Below are 26,002 nucleotides of genomic sequence, written 5' to 3' on the forward strand. Positions count from 1 at the left end.
GTACTTAGATAATTGCTGATGATAAATAACAGATTACTTGCGACATATTCTTCTAAGAGCAAGTTATTTTTTAATTTTGTAATCTGCTAAGGTAACCTCAAAGAATATTGAACTAAAATAGAAACTTTATACAATATCTAACTTGAATCACAAAAAACTTAACGATGTATAAACTGATTATTTTAATCACAATCAGCGAATAATTACAAAATCAGTCTCTGTTCGAACGAGTATGGACTAAAAATGTTCTCAGTAGGTACATCAAACTTTTCATCAATCGAAACTTTATATTAGTCGCCATACACAGAATTTGTTTATCTGTTTTGTCAAATTACTTAAAAATAACTTAATAAAGAAGACAATGCTTTATTATAGAACTTATCGTCGAGTATGATTTGTTTTTATTTTTTAAGCTGCTATATAAAAACAAGTTTAAATTATATCAGATAAGTATATAAATAAATTCAGCCTTTTGGATAGAAAGAATTATCTTTATTTGTGGTTTAGGAATGAGTGGTGCAGTGATCAATAAGGATGGAATTGTAAGTAGTGTAGTGTTTAGTAAAATAGGAATTTATATTCATATATTTTTAGTTTATCACATCTCTCCCAGATAAAATTTCACGTTAGCGGCGTTGAACATACAGGTGAGTATCCTATCATCATACTGGGTGATTTACTGCAAGTGCTTGTTTTCATTAATGGTACATCCAGTATATTTTTACATCTTTGGGCAGAATAATATTATAGAATTACATTGGTATAGAGTTCGCTGGATCTAGCTCCAACAGTAACAGACAATAATATCTTTATAGCGCATAATACTTATGGCATATTCTTTTAGACATATCTCTCTTATTATTAGAGATATATTCATTTACAGCTGTAATTGCAAGAGAAGATTCTGTTCAATTATAAAAAATATACTAATATAATTCCGTTATAAAAATCAGTATTAGTTCTTTTTAACTGATATAGAAACTTCAGCATTAGAAAGTATAAAAACTTTCCTACAACTTTCTTATGTTGCACAAGATAACGAAGAAAATTGTACGGGATAGTTGATAATGTCACCGAACCAGAGAATTTGTATTAAAATTAATGTAAAATAAGCACAACTCGCTCTGTGCAGGGGACCCTACAAAATCATTGCAAACAGCGAAAAAAAACGGCGACATCACTGTCATCAGTCGTCAGTTAAGTTAAGATTGTGACAGACACATACGAAATACGAATCGATTACGGACTATTATTATTTCACAATCAGTATCAAATCATTTTCGAAAGTTTTGTGATTTTTTTTACAAAAACTACGCCTTCCCAGAAGTCTCACTAGCCGCGGCTTCGAAAAAATCGGGCAATAAAAATTCAGTAGGAATCGGAGGCGTAGACAATAATGCCTTATTAAAATATTTGCGATATTATTTATTAGTTTCATAATTGAAGTGATTCAAGGTTTCAGTATCGGATTGGATACGTCCCTTCGTTGAATTCCGCGAAGGACCCTTTTCAAGATACCGTAGATTTATTTTTCATTTATGAAAATCTACAACATTAGGGAGAGTTATTCACAATTAAAATTTGTGTTTGTATACTAAATTTTAAAATGATTAGCCTACATTGATTTTTTTGATTAGATAAATCATTGCAAAATTAAAAATGATTGAATCAAGTAAGATAATACGATAACAGTAAGAAATAAACATACATTTTAAACCAATACATTTATTTTTAATTTCCAATACACAAAATAATTGTACCTACACAAGATGCAAAAATAAAAAAACGACATTAAATCAGGCCAATTACTTTAAAATTTTTAATATGGGAATAAATTTTATTTCTGAATTGCATTGATAATGAAATTTTTAATATTCTACAGGATGATTCAGTCATAATGTCAATAATTTTAACCACGTATTCAGAAGGCCTAATAAAGACAGAAAATAGAAAAAAAAATACTCGACCTTTTAAAAAATAAGGAAATTACCTCTTAACTGCCTACTAACAGAAAATGCGCTAGCTGGCAGACCACAAAGCGTTCGAAAGTTGAAGCGAAACAGCTGATTTCCCCAGTCGTTTTCAATTTTGCAATAGGTTTCAAATTCAAACTGCAGCGGATCCCAACTTTATTGACAAAGGATGGATGAGTGAGTGTTTTTTTTACCGTACGGTCATTTTAAATAGGTAGGTACCATACTACTCTTTGAAAAGCAGTAAGTCACACAATAAGATATACGTACTACAAACTAAATAATTAATTGAACATAATACTAAAAATTACTCGATTATATAACAGTGAAAACCTTAATAATATTAAAAATACTAAATAACCTAACATTCAAAAACAATTATTATTCTTACGCATTTGTTTTTATAAACAAATACTTGTTAATATTTAAAATGTAAAAAAAATCTTATTTATTCATGTGTCCTGGTTAAAAAGGTCTGTTTTGTCGTTCACTAGACACAGTAATGGCTAGGTTAATGACCGAATACGATAGGTCAAGATTCACTCTCGATAAACCTTTGTAGGTCAGCGGTTAAGAGCGGTCCGAAAAGGAGTTTAGATAATGAATTAAACATATTTTTTTCTTCGTAAATATGCATTTAAATTTTCTTTAAATCGCGTATTCGTATTCTACTCATTATTCCCTACCTTCTCTTAAAATTAATGACATTATGACTGAATTACTCTGTATATGAAAAAGGCACTTATACAAAAAATATTTGTTTCCCTGATACTACTTACTTTTTGAAATAAAAGTGTCAGAAATTACTTTTTAATCAAACAGAATCGTTTACCAAAATGCCGATTTTGTTTTTCTTTTAAGTAGGTATATATTTCAGCTCTACAATTTTTAGGTGACACCTAGGGTTAAAATCATCCAGAGACATCTCGTGTATACAGGGTGTTCCTAAATAAGTGTCGCAACGGAAAATTGTAAATTCTTCTTGAAAAAAGAAACATTCTTTTCCTCTTCCATTTTTCTCTTCGGGCTTTCGTTTTCGAGATACATGGTGTCAAAACTTTAATTTTTTAAAATATTTTTGCCAATATCTTAGGAACTGTTTGAACTACAGGACTGAGTTTTTGTACACGCATTACCACTATTAATAGTTACTTTTTCGCACCCTTCTCGAATTCATTGAACGTGCCAGTGGTGGAGATTTTAAGGTATCGTAAGGGTTTTTCCCCCCTAACTTTTACGCCACTAGAAAAATTGACATTTGACAGCAAATTTTGAAGCGCCAATGAATTTTACACAAAAAGAGTTCTCTTGGTTCATTGCTCTAAAGTCAACCGTTTTCAAGAAAAATGACTTTTTATGAACAAAAACAAACATTTTGCTAACGTTTCGAAAATCTTTTGTAATTCAAAAGATAGTAATAATTAACAATTTTAACGAAATTTAACATTTCCAACAAGTAGCTCTTAATAGTGGTAATGTGTGTACAAAAGCTCAGTCCTGTAGTTCAAACGGTTCCTAAGATATTGGCAAAAATCTGAAAAAAAGTTTAGACACCGTGTATCTCGAAAACGAAAGCCCGGAGAGAAAAATGGAAATGGAAAAAAATGTTTCTCTTTTCAAGAGGAATTTACAGTTTTCCGTTGCGACACTTATTTAGGAACACCCTGCATTAAATGTTAATAATTTTTGTGTTTCTTAATTGGCATTACTAGTAGGTACAATGTATTAACTGAGTCCTAAAATGATAAAAAAAATCATATAGTATATTTTCTCCATTGATACACTATATTTTATATCACGTTTTAGGTTAGGTTAGGTTAGAGAAAGGGACCCCTTGGTGTATCGGTCTCTCCGCGATCACGGGTCAACGGGAATGGTAAATCCGACCATGTAAAATTTACTGATTGGACACTATTTAACAATTTATTTTCTCCACATTTTTCAGTTATAAATTACGTGTAAATTTACAAAATGGTTTTTTAGTATATACAGATGATGTCACCCCAGAGACCACCCTTAACACTTATCTTCGGCAAAAAGCCCATCTTACAGGGACCAAAAGAATGTGTTTAGAAGGCGGGTGTGGTACCTGTGTGGTTGCTGTAGAAGAAACGGTTAAAAATAAAAGAATAATATTTGCCGTTAACTCGGTAAGTCAAGTGTATTTATATTTAACCTTTAAAGAAATGAGAGTAGATAACAGATTCAAGCTTCATGTTAATGTTAAATTATTGCCGCAGCATTAGGGTTGAAATTAGCGTTAATTTTGAATTAATAAATAAGAGGTTTCCAGTGACACAGACGTAAGTATTTACAATTAAACAAAAGAGAGAAAGAATAACTCAGATATATATAACCAAATCCCTGAATTATTTTTTTCTGTTACTTAGAAAATTATTATTTGTTATTATTATTACTTTAGAACAAAATTAAACTATGATAGAAATAAACAACTTTAGGAAAGACGACGAAACAATCAGTTAATAAATAATAGTGATCTGTTTAGGTACATCTCTCTTTTGTTAACCAATAATGTGCGAAGGTCACTAATATGACTATACAGGGTGATTCAGAACTTATGCAAAAAAAAATCTGGATGTACAAGGGACTCTTACAAATACAATTTTGTAAAGAAAAAATCAAAAAGGGCAATTCGAAAATTATTTAAAAATACACTTCTGCACGGCACTGGAAACTGGTCCACTGTAAAACCTGACCTGTCACGGCAACAGTGATAAAAAACGGGCAAAAACTTGAAAGAATTTCACAAGGAAAAGAATAAATAGAATTTTACAGCTCCTATTTTATATCAGCAAACTAAACTGATTTTGTTCAAATTCATTTGTAGTTTTAAATAATAAAATAATTTGACATACCTGATATGTTACAACAACTGTTCAAAATTTTGTACACCGATGTGTAAACACATTTGGGTCCGTCTTACTCAGTTTCTATGAACTAACACAAATGATATCTTGTTTCACCATAACACAAAAAATGCTTCAACATAATAAAAATGTTTTCTTGCTTCACAAAAACTAAAACGATATCCATCAACTCCAAGTTGTTATACACGCAAGCCATTTTTGACACTAACTACTAAAAAACTATTGTAAACATTGGATTTCAGTGTTCTGAGTCGCTGAGGCCACGTGGCTCTCAATACGTATTACGAATGACGCTAGAGACTACAGTTGTCCAGCTATGTAATGGTTGAAAGCACTACAACTATAATAATTTTTTTCTCGGAAACTATAAGGTTTTTACAAAAAATTTTTCTACAATATTGACTCCATTTCTCATGCCGCATCTATTCCCAAATTTTTTTGGATAAGTTGTGAATCGCCCTGTATAATCAAATGCTACAATTTCCCTTTAAATTTTCTTGTTAATTAAGTGAAAATTTTCTGTCATGGGTTATTTTGTATATTATGATTTCAATATTTGTTTAAAGTTTTGTTTTACAGGTATAGATATTTCCTTAGCTAGTGTATAAATGTTCCACAAAAATAATTATTTTCCCCCCTCTGTTACTGACTGAATTTATTTAAAAACAGTATACTTATTTGTTGTTGCACCTATATGGACAAAGGTCATCAGCAATGGTGAAGTTTTAAAAATAACTAACAAATAAATCAGCTTTGACGTGTTCACTACAATTATACTGAGAATTTACAATAATCAATAATAAAAAATGACCGTCAGCACACTTTGATTTCGTATTTGACCTACCTTTTGATTCCCGACAAGTTTACAACAATTTTTTAAAATAAGGCAGCATACTCTCTATATAGTAGCTTTTACGTTTTTGCACATTCTCTCGTGACATATTTTGGAAACTTCCTAGGTTCTTTTTTCGTATGCAGGCAATGCAAAAAAAATAATAAATGTCGCGATTATGGAACACAGCGTATGCGTACTTTTATAATTATAATTTACAATATAAAAATACACACAATTTTTAGTGCTTAGTGTCGATATTCTCTTGTCACGGATGGAAAATTCACACTGTCGAAGGAATCGGTGGTCCCTTAACGAAGTACCACCCTATTCAAAAGCTCCTAGCTGACAACAACGGGACACAATGTGGGTTCTGCTCTCCCGGGATGGTTATGAATATGTACGCCTTATACGCGGCAGGATCTGTAACTCAGAGTCAAATAGAAGATTCTTTCGGGGGCAATATTTGCAGGTGTACTGGATACAGGCCGATTTTGAGTGCATTTAAGAAATTGGCATCAGACGCAGGTAAGGCAATATAAATTACAATACCTACAAGTACTCATCTTGTATATTTTTTAAACCTTACTAATATGAGGCGTTTCTTTTATTCCTAAACTATACCTAAATAAACTTATGCTTTTTAAAAATTCTTATACAAAGACTTAGTTATAGATAAGCAATATCAGTAGCTAATATAAAAGAAATTCATTAAGACCCACACTTTGATACAGCATTGCACGTTATCAGTAAACGAATAAGAGATAATTTTCAAGTTCAGTAAACTTTATGTACCTACTTACAGTAGTAGTACCTGTATATTCTCATTTATTTTATCGCCAACAATGAAAGATTCCAAAAATTTCACCGACAACGTTTGACTGCATATTCACGACGATAAATAAATACAATCTACGAAAAAAAGTTAAATAAAAACTTTTTGGTTTTTGAGTTACAGGCCTTCTAAGTTGCCAAAAATAAAACTAATTTATTTAATAACTTCATAACCTCGTGTTAAATGGCACATTTTTTGGACTATTATGGCGTATTATTTCTTAAAGCTTTAGTCAAATAGATATATTGGGTGATAGTTTTCTCCGGTTACCTCTTCCTTTTAGCGGTCAAAACTTTTACAGTGGTCGTACTTTTTTTAAAAATGGGCAGCATCATTGAAAAGATTGTTTTATTTAAAAAAAATTGTTACTTGAGAAAATCGCCTACAGAAAGCCATGTTTGAGAAAAATAGTATTATTTGTAGGTGTGTATGTTTCGGTTTGCGTTGCTGTGTCACGGATTTAAAACTTTAAGTTCAGTAGGTGATGAAAATAAGATGTTAATTGCTGTGGCTATCAGGTAATGTCATTAGTGTCGTGTTTAGGATTCTCATCACTCCACAAATGTAAATTATGAAGTGTCCGCAGTGTATCAAGACAGTTAAATATATGTAAAACTAATGTTCACAAAACTTTAAAAAAGCTACTTCTTTGGCCATTTCATTTAACTCCTCACAAATTCGAAAATATAGATCACAACGCACGTTTACAATTTTCCCGTTGGTTGGTGAATGGCTTCGCAGAAGATAATAAATTGTTTCAAAAATTGTTTTATACCGACGAATCTTGTTTTACAAGGAACGGAGTTGTAAATTTTCAAAATTTGCATATGTGGAGTGATGAGAATTCTAAAGAAAGCCGTCTTCTACTTAGCCACAGCAATTAACATATTGTTTTCATCGCCTACTGCACTCAAACATTCAATCCGTGACATTGCTACGCAAACCGAAACATACAGATCTGCAAATAACGTCAATATTCTCAGAATGGCTCTCTGTAAGCGACTTTCTCAGGGGACAATTTTTTTTCAAATAAAACGACCTTTTCAATGTTGCTGCCCGTTTTAAAAAAATACGACCACGGTAAAAGTTTTGACCGCTAAAAGATAGAGGTAAATCAAGAAAACTATCACTCAGTATATCGATTTCATTAAAGCTTTAAGAAATAATACGCCATAATAGTCCAAATAAATGTGCCAAATTTTAATGCGATCGGTAAAGGGGTTATGAAGTTATTAATTAAATTAGTTTTACTTTGAAGGCCTGTACTCAAAAACCAAAAAGTTTTTATTTAACTTTTTTTTAATGAATATGCAGTCAAACGTTATCGGTGAAACATTAGACATATTCCACAACATTTCAGGACTTATTTCTTTGAAAATGTTTTCAGATGACAAAATAAATTTCGAAAATGGGGATATTGAGGATCTTAAAATTTGCCAAAAGGGTAATTGTTCTGAGGATTGCAGCATCAACTGCGACAAGAAAAAAACAAATATTTATTTTGGATTGAGGACATCGAAATGGATGAAAGTTTATTATGTAAAGGATCTGCTAGAAATTCTCAGGACTTCAGGAAGTGCAACTTACATGCTAGTTGCTGGAAACACTGCCAGAGGTATCATAACTTTGGATATTTTTCTCTGTTTATTTCGGTATTTTGCCACCTGTGAAAAAGATAAAAAATTAATTCAGTTTTGAATTTCTTCAGTGGAAAAATACCCAAATAAATAGAGAAAAATAAATACCTAAATAAATTATGAAATGGTTTATTAATAAAAAATATGAATAATTTCTTTGTGCTATAGGTGTTTACGGTCAATCAGAGATCCCAGATATTTATATTGACGTAACAAGTGTGGGTGAACTTACAAATTATTCATTTAGCAATAATACTTTGATCCTTGGAGGAAATTTTACCCTTACACACGCCATAGAATTATTCGCTAAAATATCAAAAGAAAACAAAAATTTCTCTTATTTATCGGATATGGAAGAACACATCAATCTGATAGCCAATGTTCCAGTGAGGAATGTAAGTTTCATTATATTTTTATACAAGGTGTAAGGAGTTTGACTGCCACTACTTCAGCATGAAATAGAGTAATCATAAATGAACAAAAATGTTGTATATTACAGGGGCGTACCATTAACAGTTTTCAAAATACAGCGAGTATTAATAATGAGGAGTTTCAACACAACGTGACAACAGCGCTTAACTTAATGTTACACAGCTGATGCACACCAAGTGTGCACGCGACAGTCTTGTTCTGTAATAACAAAAATGTAAACAACTAATGTTTTTTTTTCCTAGAATGCTAATATATCTTTTTATATGAAAGTAATTAGAAATGTAAGTAAATGAAAGTTTATAATTTAATTTTGATGTCATATTTCAGATAGGCACCATTGCTGGAAACTTGATGATAAAATACACCCACAACGATTTTCCTTCCGATATTTTCCTAATTATGGAAACATATAACGCGGTTATAGTAATAGGTGATACATAATTCTCTCGTTATAAATATTAAAATTTTACCGCAGGATATTTTCAGTTGATACCGAAGAAAACGAAGTAATGGTGAGTCCTCAGGAATTTCTCAAGGAAGATATGAATAAAAAAGTTATTAAGCACATTATACTGACAGGTTACGATAGCTCGTATAGGTTTTTATCATACAAGGTAGTATCTAAATAGTGGGAGCAAGATTCCCAAATTGTAACACTTAATTTTCAGATAATGGCGAGAGCGCAAAACACCCATGCACTCGTGAATGCTGGTTTTCTATTTCAACTTCAAAACCAGAATGTTGTATCCGCCAGGATCGTATACGGAGCGATAAATCCTGAGTTTGTCCATGCCACAAAAACGGAAAACTATTTGAAAGGAAAACATCTGTTCGATAATAACGTTTTGCAGGGAGCTTATCAAAGTTTAGACGACGAACTTCATCCAGATTATGTGCTGCCGGATAGCAAGCCAGAATTTCGGAAATTATTGGCCATATCTTTATTTTACAAGGTAAACACTGCGAGCTAATTAAAACCATTTTTGTTACATAGTACGATGTTCTTTATTGCAGTACGTGTTAAATATAGCTCCCGATGGAGTAGTTGCGAGTAGGATCAGAAGTGGTGGAACTCTTCTGCAAAGACCGATTTCATCAGGAATACAAGAATTTGGGACGAATACAAAAAATTATCCCTTGGGGGAACCAATCATTAAAGTAGAGGCATTAGCTCAAACTTCAGGTATCTAAATTTTTTAAATATTTCTACCTTCTACCATTTTTCTTCTAGTTTTGCATATTTTTTCGATTGATTAATGTTTTGAGTTGGTGATCTAGGAAATGATTAATCTTCTGTTTCAGGAGAAGCTCAATATATAGCAGATATTCCCGATCTTCCAAATCAATTATTCGCAGCATTTGTGACAGCCAAGACAGTGGCTAATTCTCAAATTCTTACTATTAACACTGCGAAAGCTATGGTAAGAATTTATAACAAATTTCTATTCAATGTAAATTCTTTCTATATATAATAAATCAAAATACAACATATAGTAAATATTTATAAGAAACATATAATATAAGGTCATTTTAAAGGTAAGAGTTTTATCATGAACCTGCATTGAAAATGTCACAAATCTAAAACATAAATTACTTACATTGTATTTGCTTAAAATAACCTCCATAGTACGGTCCTGTCTCTAAACTATTGACACCACATTTATATTTCGAAGTTGCTGTGAATTATTTGAGTTGCATGTTCTAATCGAGCTATATTGTTCACGCGTATTAACTATGGTAGCTAATAAATACTAAACTTTTATCGACCCCAACAAGCAAAAAAATCCAAAGGGTTTAGATCCGGCAATTTTGGCGTCCAGGGGACAAAAACGATCCACTAATTACAAATCTGGTGATCTAAAAATTTTCGTATTTCACAAAACCAGAACATGTTGAACATAATAAGGATGGTAGGTACTGAGTTTAATGTTTCCAAAGTTTTGTATGTCTTTCTTGAACCTGCAAAGCAGTATCACTTGTCTTCACATTCCATCTTCATGCACTAAATCCAAAACTTGTGTCCCTCACTGAATGCTCTAGGAGTTAGGAAAACTTTCATGGAACAATTTATATCATTTTATTCAGTCTATTATTGTTATAAGGATGAGCAGCCATACATATTTTTTTAAAGATACTTAAAACAATCTTATTATTTTCTTCTGTCCTATATAATATACAGCTATTCCACTTTGGAAGTTATTGATTTCTAATATTTGACTACAGAAAATAAAGGGGGTTGTGGCATTTTTCGGGAAAGATGACATTCCTGGTGAGAATACATTTAGTCCAAAAACAGGCGATTTTCCAGTACAAGAAGAACTATTCTGCAGCGGTAGAGTTCAGTATTATGACCAACCAATAGGTATAATAGTAGCTAAAGATCACGATGTAGCTGTAGAAGCAGCTGAATTGGTTGATGTGACGTATTCGAAACCAAAACAAAAACCGTATTTAACCGTTAAAGATGTTCTCAAAGCAAAAGATAATAGTAGAATTCATCACCAAACAACAGTTGTTCCAAAAGGCAAAGGTGAGTGTTATCTTTTTAAATTTAAGAAAAAACCAAAAATGTATAACGTGCAAGTGTATGCCACTAAAATTTTCACAAAATAAATCAATACTCTGAAAATTTTTACATTACTTTTAATATTTTAGGCACTGACGTTAAGCACGTTGTAAAAGGAAACTTCTTCATAGGAATGCAATACCACTTTCATATGGAAGTACAATGTTGCAATGTCGTTCCCACTGAGGACAGTTTAGATTTGTATCCTTCAACGCAATGGATGGATCTAGCACAAATTGCTTGTTCAGCTGCTTTAAATATTCCCATGAATAGGTGTGGTATTGAATATAAATACAACATATACATGCAGGGTGATTCACAACTTATCCAAAAAAATTTGGGAATAGATGCGGCATGAGAAATGGAGTTAATAACGTAAAAAAATTTTTGTAAAATCCTTATAGTTTCGGAGAAAAAAATTATTGAAGTTATAGTACATTCAACCACTACATAGCTGGACAACTGTAGTCTCTAGCGTCATTCGCAATACGCGTGGAGAGCCATGTGACTCCTAATACTGAAATCCGTCGTTGCGGTAGTTTTTACCTGTTATCTGTGGTATTTACATCAGTTTTTTAGTAGTTAGTGTCAAAAATGGCTTGCGTGTATAGCAACTCAGAGTTGATGGATATCGTTTTAATTTATGGTGAAGCAAGACAACATTTGTATTATGGTGAAGCATTTGTGTTATGGTGAAGCAAGACATCATTTGTGTTAGTTCGTAGAAAGTGAGTAAGACGGACCCAAATGTGTTTACACGTTAGTGGATAAAATTTTGAACAATTGTTGTTGTAACATCGGGTATGTCAAATGATTTTATTATTTAAAAACACAAATTAATTTTATTAATAATTAATAAAGGCAAAAGCATTTGAATTTGCCGATATAAAATAGGTGCTATAAAATTCTATTTATTTCTTTCCTTGCGAAAGTTTTTGTCCGTTTTTATCACACCGCCATGCCGGTCGCATTGTGCGAGGTCAGGTTTTACAGTGGACCAGTTTCCAGTGCCGTGCAGAGGTGTATTTTTAAATCAATTTCGAACTGCCCTTTTTGATTTTTTTTTTACAAAATTGTATTTGTATGGGTCCCCTGTACATCTAGAATTTTTTTTTTGAATAAGTTCTGAATCACCCTGTATAAGGTGTTCTATATCAATACCTTCAAATTTTAAAAGAATAAAGTAGACGTATTTAAAAAAAATAGATGCACTAAATTATAATTATATAATTCTCTAGACTTTTATTTCTGGCAGTAGGTATATGAAAGATTTAATATATACACATGTTTCAAACACTAGAGAGCAATTATTATTATGGAGCGTATTCAGTAGTCTGTTCAACAATTAAGAAAAAATGAATGTAAAACAAGAATGTCACTTGATTTATGGACATTGCATTTCAATCTTGTATTCATATAGGAGAAGGGAGTTTTGAAAATATTAATTAAACGTTTGTTTTTATGTGGTTTTCCATAATTTCGTTTCAACAAACTAAATCAATGTACAATTTTGTGTCATTTGGTCTTAATATTAAGTCTACTACATGAACATGATGATAAGATTCATCTTGTACATGTCGAAAAAGCATATCAAAACCATGTATGGTAAACGTAATATTTTTCAAAATTTCTTTCAAGAATCAATGTCCATGTTCGTCGGTTGGGAGGTGGTTTCGGTGCGAAAATAATGAGGAACACCATAGTTTCCACTGCCGCGGCCCTGGCAGCTCACAAACTGAAGAAACCTGTGAAGATGTGGATGCCACTGAAGAAGAACATGAACGTTGTGGGCAAGAGATACCCCCTCTATACCAACTACGAGGTTGGAGTGAACGATCAAGGAGTCATCCAGTATCTGGAAGCAGATTTGTACTCGGATTTCGGAGTTGGTGGAAATGAGCCGATAGATAGTCTGCTAATAGATTTGTTCGAGAATTGTTATGACACGAGTAGATGGTCTTTTTCGACGTATACAGTCACTACGGACACTCACGCTAACTGCTATACTAGAGCACCTGGTAAGTAATACAAGTTAGGCAAATACGAAAAAAATTTTGTGTATAATATTGTGAAAAAATAATAACGGTATACTGTATACATAGTGATTTTTAAAGTATCAGTAGCTATACTTTTCGAACTAGAGGTAAGACAGAAAAATTTACTAAAATATGATATTTAAATTGGATTTAAATGACAATTACCTTTGGTTTCCTACTTATAGACTTCAATCGCTTGAACTAAAGAATATCAAGCGGCAACCTACAATCCAATAACTGCGGATGTTGTACAGTTTTCTAAAAATATTTTTCAGTAATGTGCTGCATTTGGTTGTGCTGTCTTAAAATAATTGAGTAGATACAATATAGTCTAAATGGGGCAAAGAAAAATAGATCATTCCACTAATGATAATTATGCTATCTTATGTGTTTGAGCGTCCAGAAACCGAAACTGCTGTGGGTAATGCCCGATCAGCCTCCAGTATTTTTTAAATTGCCAAAAACTTATAAACTCCACATTCAGGAGGTTTCTCCTTGGACATAAACCTAAAAATCAGCTAAAATTCTACATTCAGCGAATTCAAATCACGAATACAGTAATACAGTAAGATCTACGTACTCTACATAGTAGAGTACGTAGATCATGCTTATAAAATCAATTGCGAATGAGTCGAAAACATCGACTCGGGTATAAAATTAATCTAGAGGCCTCAGTAAATCAATTCCGTAGTTTCTAGTTTTTTTTTTCCATTATATCGCTTTCTTTTACCTTCGAGGGATCTATGTATACAACTTTTTATATTTTTTCGTTTCATAAGTACCTATCTCGTTTTAAAATCTAAAATCTACTATCGGCTTGTTTGGGCAAATGGCTGCTACAGCAGGAGGTGGCCATTGGTTCAGCAATAGAACATGTAAAGAAGGGCTTGTTTAGTGGCGGTTCAACTGAAGGTTCAGCTCAAAATGCTTCAGCACCTGAACAGCACAATTCCTTACAGTCAATAACAATCCACCGAGCCTTTTGGATCTTGCGCTTGGGAAATCAAACAGTTTTTATATTGCGCCGCAGCATATCCCGATCTGATTATGCTAGCGTTTCAATGAAGCGATCCAACAGTGCAAAATCAGAAACCATGCGATCCTAGTACTACAAATTCTAGTAGAACACATTATCCAAGTTGTAGTGAATATTTGAGTTTTCCATTATGAAATATAAATATATCATATTTCCATCCCATCCATTTTGACGTTGCATTTCTTTCATAATCTGGTGAAACTAATATTTTCAGTGAAGTTCATAAAGTGCATTTTCAAATTCATCTTCAAACATCCTAATTTTTTTTAATTACCAACTAAAAAATCGCCTCATATACACAACTGCTCAAAATAAAGATCATTATTGGATGTATTCTCAGGTACCCTAGAAGGTCTGGGTTGCATAGACAGTATAATGGAGCACATAGCCTACTCTATAAATATGGATGCAGCAGATGTGAAACAAGCCAATATTGATAAAAATAAGTATCCAAAAGTTGTGAAATTCTGGCAAGATATGCAAACGTGGGGAGATATTGCTAAAATGAAGAATACCATAAAAGCTTTTAATGCGGTAAGTTTTTAACGGAAACTAATGGAACTAAACAAGTATAAATATGGTCATCAATAATGATAATCAAAGCTTCACCTTTAAAATCATCACGCACACGTACACAAGTAACTTGATTAAAAAAAATAATAGATTTTTCATATCTTTTTAGGCGAATCGTTGGAAGAAAAGAGGCATGTCAATAGTGCCGATGGCGTGGACTTTAGAGGTTGTTTATAATTACACCGTGTTGGTTTCCATTTTTCACAGTGATGGCAGCGTCGTTGTGTCCCACGGAGGGATAGAAATTGGACAAGGCATCAATACGAAGGTAGATCTTTTAACAATGAATTCTAACATTCCTATTATGTTCTTATGTTGATTCTATGATTCAGGTAATTCAAGTATGCGCCTACAAATTTGGAATACCGCTTTCGAAAGTCACTGTTAAGCCAAGCTACAACGTGATAGCACCAAATTGTTCGACCACTGGTGGGAGTGGAACAAGTGAGTCAGTATGTTATGTAAGTATCAAGTACAACATTTGTTTATGAATTTTGTCAGCATTAATTCGATGGAAATAGCTACAAATTTTATAACCCATCCTGTTATGTGGTACTAGTAAAATTTCCGTAACAGTATTCACTGATTCAAATAGTTGGGTGTACTAATATTAATTAATGTTATATGATACTAGGACACTATTGCCCCACTTCTGCCCCAACAAGAGCTTTTCGAGCGATTCAAATCTCTTCAGTATTTGCACATGCCTAGAACCCAATATTTGAAATGTAACCGCCATTTTGGTGCAAATAGGAAAAATCGGTTGTGGTATTTGATGAATCCAGGGACTGCCCAAGTGGAATATGTTCGTGGGGCTAGAGAAGGGGTGGTTTTTTAGTTTTGCATGTTCTTATGACCCTGTGTTTGTCTATAATTACCTAAGCTCTTTGCAAGAGGCGCAATAGAAAAAGATGCTAATTACCTATGTACATTTACAATTTAAAAAAATTTTATGTCTAAGTAAACAAGCAATTTTCACAATAAATTTGACTTGGTGTTACTTTTCTTTATCAGTAGATTTAATTCTAATGGCAAATGTGCAAACATTTCAGTCAATATTTTTTTTACAATAATAATAACAAGGGTCTACGTACTCATAGACTAACAACTTATCACTTAATAATTACATTTCACATGTTGTATTTGCATTTTCATGAATGATCAATGCAATACAATGCAGTGAAGGAGATACAATTCAATAGATATTCAACAACATCTCTCGATTGGGAATGATTATACAAAGTATAACTAAAATGACTGGGCCAACTTTAAAGACCGAATCTAAGTAACAAACAATAAAAGTGTCCGAATACATGTCTTCATTTGATTTTTGATAAAGTCAGTCATTTTTATATGAAATTTAATTCAAGTTCCGAAAAATAATTGATGTAAAATAATTTGTTGCTTTTTGGGAATTTGGTAATAATTACTTAAATATGAGTTTGAATACTAAATATTGTATTCTATGTGATATACATTAACTATAGAATTTGATCTAATACAACTTTGACATCGAGTACATTTCTAAAGTGGTTAAACTAATTTTGGTTAGATCTGATCTGTGTATTTGTTCGAAATATCAACCATATTCTGTTGCAGGCTCTTCTAAAAGCATGCGACATCCTCTTAGAGAGAATGAAACCAATCAGAACGAAGATGGGTAATCCGTCTTGGGAAGACTTAATAAGACAATGCTTCAAGTCCAACATTCAGTTAACTTCATCAGGATTGTATGTTTTAGAATACTGATTGTATCAGAATGTACGAAACTAAACATTTACAGTTACTCTGAAGATGAACCAGGTATCCAAGAATACCCAATTTATGGGGTTTGTGCTGCGGAAGTAGAAGTAGACATTTTAACGGGCCAGAATCAGATTTTAAAGGTAGATATCATTGAAGATGTTGGAGATAGTATGAGTCCCCTTATAGACATCGGTCAAGTGGAAGGTGCATTTGTAATGGGTAATCGATTTTTTATTCTGTAATAAATAGTACACAGCCTTGTTAAATCGTATAAGTAACTAATAATTCTATAATTTTTACATTTTATATATTTTAAGGAATCGGGTATTACACCACAGAGGAAATTATATTTAATGATGAAGGAGAAATTCTTACGAATAGGACTTGGAATTACAGACCTCCTGGAGCTAAGGACATCCCTATCAATTTTAGGATAAAATTTCCAGAAAATAACCCAAATCCTGTGGGAGTACTTAGATCAAAAGGTAAGGGACCAGCAAATAATAATTCTTATTAGAAATATTTTCTTCATTTTTACAAATTCATCAAGTATAAAAGTCTACGCAGTTATTCCAGTCTTGTTATTTTTTTAATAAATCAGCATACATAGAAGAACAACACAAAATACAACACAAAAATTATTAACTGCCTTTTTACTGGTCTGTCTGAATTAACACAAATCTATAGTATTGAGACAAATTAAAGTTGGTTACATTTTTGTCCCAATTCATTCCATCAATTTGTTCGTTTCATTTTTATTAGAAAAATTTAATACTAGTTCAAAAAGTACAAGCATCTGACAGCACATTTTTTGTAAGTTTTTAAAAAACCTTATCTTTTAAGCGGTTGCTGAACCACCAGTTTGTATTTCGTGCAGTATTCCTCTGGCCATCAGGAATGCTCTAGCTTCAGCCAGACAGGAAGCTTCTCCAAATCAACCAAAATGGTATCCCTTTGGTACGTACTAAAGTCAAACATTATATAAAAACTTATACTTTCTTTTTTCAGATGGAACAAGCACTGTTGAAAATACCTTATCTAATTCCTTAAATACTTATCAGCAATATGTGTTATGAGGTTTGATTTTTAATAAATTTGAATTTTAAAAGGTGCACTTAAACATAGATTGATACTAGGTGGTGATTACGAAAACAATATAATTATCTGCATTATAAATAATGCAGATTAAATAATAATAATAATATTAGTGCAGATAAATTGACAAAATCAAGTCACTGTTGACTTGATTTTGTGACAAACGTAAACAAATACCTACATTTAGATATAAAATAAAATATAAATAAAGATAAAATATACCTTAAAACAATAACAAAAGACTAAAATGTGGGGAAATTTATAAAAGGAAGTTGAACTATATACTAAAATATTTAAAAATACATAAAAAATAGCTAAATTTTTCTATATATCAGCTCATTTGTTCATTTGTTCATGTTGTTTGTTCATGTTCATTTGTCGATATTTGTCTAATGATAGATTTGGGTTTTCAGCATAGCCCTACGTCTTATTCCCCGGGGATTTAAAATTCATTGTTCCTTAGCATCTTTGAGGCGAAATATACCTTTTCTAATAATTTCTCCGGTTATTACCGCGGTGTTATAAACGATTCAACAGACCCAATGAATTTGTCGTCGATGATTTTCGCCCACAGATTAACTGAAAATTTGTACTGAAAATTATCATTAGCCCAGAAAACCGAGAAAATTCATTCATAAATAAAAAATCTTTTTAAATCTTGCACCCTTTGATAATGATAATGATGATGCCCTTGGACTTTGACCATTCGTACAAATTAAAAGTAATTTGTAGCTTTGAGTTAGTTTTAATACGCGCCACTTCCAGATTTTTCATTTTTACTTTTGCTTGTTGAATATTAGTAGTTACTTACATTAGTATACTGATATTAGAATCCATTTTCTGACAGTTCTATTCGTCGGTATTGTCTATTGTTTTCATGACCTACGTACCAATTCAGTATTTGTATTTTAAATCTATTTTTCTCAAAAACGGAGTATTTCATCGAGGTAAATTAGGAGCATATTCTTTGTAGAAAATCCAAATCTATGATTGATATCGACGTTTGAAAATATTGACATATTCGCATTTTACCCTCGTTTTGGAAATATTTAAAAAAGCATTTCTTGGGGGCTCCATTTAGGGGGGCGTAGCTCCCTTAGGAAGCATTCATGGACTCATATTTATGGCAAAGTATAATCTTGTTTTTAGTAGGCATATGCACTATGCAATATCTTTTGAAGATCTAGGAACATTCATCAGTCGAACCCACTAGATATATACCGGTTCCGGACTTATTCGTCCTCATCAATATCCCATAGATGAGAATACCAACGAATTCTCTTATTTTGCTAAATCTTTTTCTGCAATGTAACATTGACATTACCTATTAAACAAATTATTTTAAGGGACAGTGAATTTAGATTTTTAATAAAAAAAATTGCTAGCAAATTTTGTTGACTTATTTAAATTGAAGTTAATTTTGACACTCATTATAAATATCTTTTTGCAAGGGTGTTTCCATCTGAAATGAGTGACATTGGATAAAAAACATAAATCTCATTAAAATGGCATACATATTGATATCTAATCTTGACTACCACTTCTGACAATAACAACAAAATTTTCCACTAATAGTATCACTAGCTGATATGTACAAGGTCGTTCACATAATACCCCTGCCCTTATCTTTTTTGCGTTTCAATTTAGCAAAAAATAGTATAGACCAAAATGTTTGAAAATTCTCTTGTGATCTCAACGAAATATATATATAAAAAAACAACTGAATGTTGTATTTCAGATATAAACGAAACTTTTTTCTTTCATTGACCATCCTATATATTTGTCATTTTTTAAATTCTTGTTTATTAAATTATTAAAACTTATTTAAAAAACGTCCTTTGATAATGGAGTTATTATCAAACATCTTTTATAGTTTGGCATTTTTAGCGGAAAAGCAATAATATGTACTAGTTCCATGGCAATCTTTACTTTATCCATTTTAGAGAGTTAACAAATAAACTAAAATAATGTGCAAACTATCAAAGCAAATATATGACATGTAAGTATATGTCATTATAATTAGACAAAAGATAGGAATTTAAAATAATAAACGATTGTTTTATATCTCCTAAGTACTACATTTAATTGTTTTTTTTATTATTCTTCTATCTATACTTATTCTTTGAGATTGCAAGATAATTTACTAAAATTTTTATCTTATTATACAAAATTTTGTTATCTTTTGCACTCATTAAAATAAATAGATGTATATCAAAAAGCTCAGCAACAGTATATTGAGACAGAATATATGTACCTATAAGGTTTGGAAGGTCGATAGATGGAAGATGTAGCCAAAGGAGTACGAAAAGTACATGAAAAGTTTTTCAATTTTTGAATTCTTTCTATTTTTTCTTCTCTTATAATATATATTTTTATAGAATACAGTGTGTCCACGGATTGAGTGCACGTGGGATGTAAGTGACAAACATTTTTCGAGTTGAAATTTGAGCTTCTGGGCTTCATCTCTGCTTGGTTTTAAATTAAGAAGCTAATAAAATTACTCCAATTAATTAATGCACATAATGCTTTTACGATGAATTTTCAAAAATTGTCAAGAGTAAACTAAAAGTTATGGCAGATTGTCAATTTTCAATTTGATCGGCCAACTTTGTTTTTTTTCCGTTACTTTCAACAGGATGGACATTGGACATGGACACCCAGCGCATTCAACGCGAGACATTCGAGAATGGCTAGAATGGCTAGGTCGTCAATTTCCTGGGCGGTGGATTGAGCGAAATGGCCCTATTTCTTGGCCTCCTGATTTAACTCTAATGGACTTTTATTTATGGGGCTATCTCAAGCAGAAAGTCTATGGGTCGCCGTTGAATGACGATTTATTTGAACTGAAAAGAAGAATAAAAGATACAATTAATGCCATCCACATTCAAGAAATGCAAAACGCTTACACAAAATTTACCAAGCGCACTGAGCGATGTGTAAATTGAATAACCATTACATTATTTGCTTATTTATGTTTATTATATTAGTTACGTTTTTTTCTTTAATAAATAATTAGGAATTTGTATTTTGTAGTTGTGAAAAATAAAAAACAAAGTTGGCCAATCAAATTCAAAATTGACAATCTGTAATAACTTTTAGTTNTTTTCAATTTTTGAATTCTTTCTATTTTTTCTTCTCTTATAATATATATTTTTATAGAATACAGTGTGTCCACGGATTGAGTGCACGTGGGATGTGACAAAAATTTTTCGAGTTGAAATTTGAGCTTCTGGGCTTCATCTCTGCTTGGCCTTAAATTATGAAGCTAATAAAATTACTCCAATTAATTAATGCACAGAATGCTTTTACGATGAATTTTCAAAAATTGTCAAGAGTAAACTAAAAGTTATGACAGATTGCCAATTTTCAATTTGATCGGCCAACTTTGTTTTTTTTTTCTCTTTACTTTCAACAGGATGGACACCCAGCGCATTCACGCGAGACATTCGAGAATGGCTAGATGGTCAATTTCCTGGGCGGTGGATTGAGCGAAATGGCCCTATTTCTTGGCCTCCTGATTTAACTCTAATGGATTTTTATTTATGGGGCTATCTCAAGCAGAAAGTCTATGGGTCGCCGTTGAATGACGATTTATTTGAACTGAAACGAAGAATAAAATATACAATTAATGCCATCCACATTCAAGAAATGCAAAACGCCTACACAAAATTTACCAAGCGCACTGAGCGATGTGTAATTTGAATAACCATTACATTATTTGCTTATTTATGTTTATTATATTAGTTACGTTTTTTTCTTTAATAAATAATTAGGAATTTGTATTTTGTAGTTGTGAAAAATAAAAAACAAAGTTGGCCAATCAAATTCAAAATTGACAATCTGTAATAACTTTTAGTTNCGTTTTTTTCTTTAATAAATAATTAGGAATTTGTATTTTGTAGTTGTGAAAAATAAAAAACAAAGTTGGCCAATCAAATTCAAAATTGACAATCTGTAATAACTTTTAGTTCTCGATAACTTTCTTAAGTAAATATTTTTGATATTTTTAGAAACAAAGGTACTTTACTCTTGACAATTTTTGAAAATTCATCGTAAAACACGCTGTATATTAATTAATTGAACTGATTTTTTAAACTTCCTATTTTAAGGCCAAGCAGAGATGATGCCCAGAAGCACAAATTTCAATTCGAAAAATTTTTGTCATTTACACCCTACGTGCACTCAATCCGTGGACATACTGTAGGTATATACACTACTCATATTGGTTTCATTATTTTCACAATATCTTATATATCCAGCAAAATATATGAAAGGCAACGGTCTTACTTACTAACGGGTTTTTATGAATATTAAAAATGGTAATAGCCCAGTTACTGTAGCTGAAAATATAGTAATACCTCCGAATTTTTTATAACTGCATCGATTTTTCTCAAAATTTAGAATTAGGCTCATCTTACCCCCCACTTCAAAACTTATATATGCGCTAGGTGTGCTTTTTGTTCTTAAAGGGTGAAAACCACCCCTTATTGGAAAAAAAGAAAAAATACAAATTTAAGCGTTTTATGTAATCAAATCTTTTTTATTTATGCAGTATGAGTAATTTCATGTGCTATCTAACATGAAACTTAATCAACCCGGAAAAACCTTTAAAAACCATCCCTTTGGATAAAAAATTTTTTTTAGCTCGAAACGTTTTAGTTATGCATTTTTATCAAATTAAAATTGATTTCTTGTTTAATAAATCTTTTTTATCGATTGCAACTTTTCAACCCTTGAAAAATACCCCTTCTTTCGAAAATAAAATGAAAAAATATTAATGAAAGAGTAGAAACATTTTAAATGTGCATTCGTATTAAATAAACATTTATTCCCTTCTTATAAAATAATTTTGAATTGATTGCAACTTTTCAACCCTTATTAATTAATACTTTAAATAACTAGATAGATTTCACAGGCTCTAACGACACTTAGAGTGTACGATAATTCAATAAACAAAGAAATCTAAATAAAAAATTAGATTAATTTGGAATGAATACTCTGAAGATGAATTTTTCGAGACAAAACGTCTGAATCTGGTTCGGGCTGAGGCAGTACAGTATTGGGGGTCATGAAGGCTTGAAAAAAATGTAATAAAATATACAGGGTCGTATTTAAAAACATGAAGTTGATGATGGTCCTGGAGAGACGAAACGTTAGGTACATATAAAAATTGATTATGCCATTCGATAGAGGGCAAAAAGTGACCATGAGAAAGTTTTCTTCTTTTTTCAATATCACCTCAAACAAAGGAAATGAAACAAAATCGGATTTCCAAAATTTCGGTTTTTTTTTTTTCAAATATTTCGAAAACTAATCACGTTAGCTTTGATTCTTTAGAGACACGCAACATTGCCCCCATTTAAGCTAGTTCGTATCTCTTACCGTTTTCGAGATCCCTGTAGTGAGAAGCGAATTTGTAACAACCTGTATATGTGTGTGTGTGAGGGTGTGTGCGTGTGTAGTATAGTGTGTATTATAATATAGTACTGGTTTATTCGAATATACACATACAAAAAAGATCTAAATGCTTCAAAATTCTTGTTTGACCTAAATTTTTTTAAAATTATCACCTATACACGTGTTTATTTTTTGACGATAACTTTCTTACTTTTTAAGATTTTTAATCGTACAAAGGCTCATTTTGCAGGGAAATGTAAGGGCTACGTGAACTGTCGAATTGATATTTTTTAAGTCCTTAATTTTTAAGTTTGAAGGGTTTAAAGGGCTCGAAGAGGGTGGTTCTCTCATTCATATGATAACTTAAAATGGCAATATCTCGATTAATATTAATTTTAGAGTAATAAAAAAATAAAGCAAAATATTCAGCAAAAATAAAGCTAAATTGTTTACTCTTGTATTTTTTTCGTACACCCTTTAATTTTTAAGTTACAGCGTATAAATCGATTTTTTTTCAAAAATTTGAAAAATTAACATTTTCAAAAATTAAGTTTTATTTCGAAATCATGCTTTGTAAGCGAGCCAAAGACCCAGAACATATTCTTAGAACATAAATGAAGAAATCTGTAAATGGATTGCATTTAATTTTAATTCTGTCGCCAAAGGCAATGATTTGTTTATTAATTCTTTCTTTAAAAAAATGAGACGAGAGAAAATATATAATGAGACGGTAAAAATTAAAGTAAAATTGATAAACCATTTTTATCATACTCAAATTGTTTTGACATCAGTACTGATTGATTAAATGCTTTTATCCAACACTTGTATATAATGATACTATAATTTCTTTAGTTTTAAAGGAATAATGTGGCCTATAAGTCACTAGTGAGTTATAAGTCATAAGTCACTAGTAAGTTATGACTTATAACCCACTAGTGACTTATAAGTCATAAAAGACAAATGTTTGGTTTATTTTTCTAGTTTTTATTAGAAAACCAATTTGAAACAGTAATAAGTCAACAAATAACCTAAAATGCTACAAACTTGCAATCTACCTACTTATTAATATTAACATTAACTTTTATGGTAAAGCCGTAATTTGATATTTGAAGGAGCACCATCAAAAGTAACAGAAACTATTTTGATACCTGATTCACTTAAAAATTCTAAACTTTTTTTTAACAAATTAGCTTTTTCTTAACCACAAACCGTTTGTCAAGAAGTACCCAACAGGTATTTTCCAATGACTGTTTATAGCTACAACCATAAAAACAAGGGCTTCCATAGCTTCAATGCCGACATCGACATATCCAATGAATCGTTTTCAATTCCACTCAACATGTTGCATTATAGACATTTCGTCAAATACCAAATTGCCCAAAATTTAACTGTTTGTTTCTCCTACTTTCATTTTAATAGCAGCCAATGCTTCATTTGTAAATCCAGGTGTTCCATCTATAGATCTGTACCATCTTCTTGCATAATTATAAGCATCTCTTGAATAAAAGCTTAACGTTAAGGCAAACGACCTAAACTCAGGTGAATACTTTTTACGAGATTGTCCTTTTCTTGATTTTTGACAGATTTCACCTAACATTCCAGGTGCTGATTCCTAAAAATACATATTGTTTATAAACATAGAAAGAATAAGTATTTTTCAACTTACATGAATGATACGATACATTGAGCAGTTTCTTTTAAGTCATATTTCTTTTTCAAAAATTTCAGAAGGGAATTAAGGCTACAAATTCTGGCTTTTAAACGACCTCTTTGCTTGCTGCAGATTTCGGATCTTTATTGTTTGCATTTTTATTTTTTTCTTACAAATACTCCAATATTTTCTTGCTCTTTTTGGACTATCCATGTATGGCATTCTGCAAAATATCGTGGATAAGGATTTTTCCTAAAAATGATAAATTATCTATTCCAGATGTATGTACTCTTACGGTAGTGTTTATATTTAATAAAATGGTAATAGATAGATAGGTAAGCAGATAGCGTATTAGTTATACTTATAATATTACTGAAACAGGAAAAAATAAGTTGAACAATTAAAAAATATATCATTTTCATAATTTAGATACTGATTTAGTCAGTATTTTATCACTGCTATCACTTATGTAATTCCTCAAACGCCACCCATGTTGCTTGTTTACTTACCTGTGGAAGGGCCGCTGCTCGCCCTTTTTAAATAAAACTTTACAAATAACACACTTTCTAACTATGTCTTAGCACTAAATAAATGTCCATATATAAAAACTACAGAACAATAAGACCAAAATGGCACACTAAACACAAATAAGCTCAAATACGTTAATAGCGGCTACACACTTTTCCTTTGACAGCTGTCATCGACAATCATCGAAATACGGGAATATTAATTCGACCGATAGAAATTTGTGTCTCTTGAAGAACTGATTTATTTATGTACATTCGCAAACAAATATATCCAAAGCTCCTTCTAGTGGTTACAATTCGTTGGTTTTTTCCTAATATTTATGGTTTTGGCGTTATTTAACGTTACTGGTTCCAATTTAGTTTTTAGCTAACATATAATAATGTAAAAAAATCAATAACTCGGTTTATATTGCAATTAGAGAAAAACAAAATTATGCCTTTAGATTTGTTTTTTACTACCTTTCTTTTTGTTCGTTACAATTTTTTCGTTAAATCCAATGGTTTCAGAGTTATTTGTAAAAAATTGTCCGAAAACAAGCACATTTTCAGTAAAAAATCAACATTTTCAATGACGAATTAATCGGAAAATATTGGATTATATAACATTTGTTACTTAAAATTAACTCCTCTATCGATTCATGTGGTTATTTTAGGCGTAAAAATTTCAACCCCCAAGAAGGGGTTGGAACCACCCCAGGGCAAAAGCACACTTCGACACTATATAAGTTTTGTTCCTTGAGGCATTCCCCACATTCAGTCAAAATTTCACGTCAATCGG

At 31.5% G+C, this 26,002-nt stretch overlaps 1 protein-coding gene across 1 annotated transcript; it reads left to right on the forward strand.

Moving 5' to 3' along the window:
* The first annotated feature begins 511 nt into the window (after positions 1 to 511).
* On the forward strand, positions 512 to 17,668 carry LOC108909768 (probable aldehyde oxidase gad-3). The gene is made up of 22 exons (XM_018714184.1): positions 512 to 542; positions 595 to 647; positions 3,957 to 4,123; positions 5,939 to 6,221; positions 7,916 to 8,143; positions 8,334 to 8,560; positions 8,925 to 9,027; positions 9,084 to 9,211; positions 9,266 to 9,550; positions 9,612 to 9,780; positions 9,900 to 10,018; positions 10,821 to 11,127; positions 11,253 to 11,436; positions 12,802 to 13,181; positions 14,576 to 14,769; positions 14,918 to 15,076; positions 15,141 to 15,269; positions 16,408 to 16,538; positions 16,592 to 16,773; positions 16,872 to 17,039; positions 17,398 to 17,511; positions 17,563 to 17,668. Exons 1-22 carry the CDS (start codon positions 535 to 537, stop codon positions 17,628 to 17,630), a joined length of 3,786 nt encoding a protein of 1,261 aa, XP_018569700.1. The 5' UTR covers positions 512 to 534; the 3' UTR covers positions 17,631 to 17,668.
* Positions 17,669 to 26,002: the final 8,334 nt, after the last annotated feature.

This window comes from Anoplophora glabripennis, unplaced genomic scaffold (assembly GCF_000390285.2).
Source record: "Anoplophora glabripennis isolate ALB-LARVAE unplaced genomic scaffold, Agla_2.0 scaffold492, whole genome shotgun sequence".
Lineage (NCBI taxonomy): Eukaryota > Metazoa > Arthropoda > Insecta > Coleoptera > Cerambycidae > Anoplophora > Anoplophora glabripennis.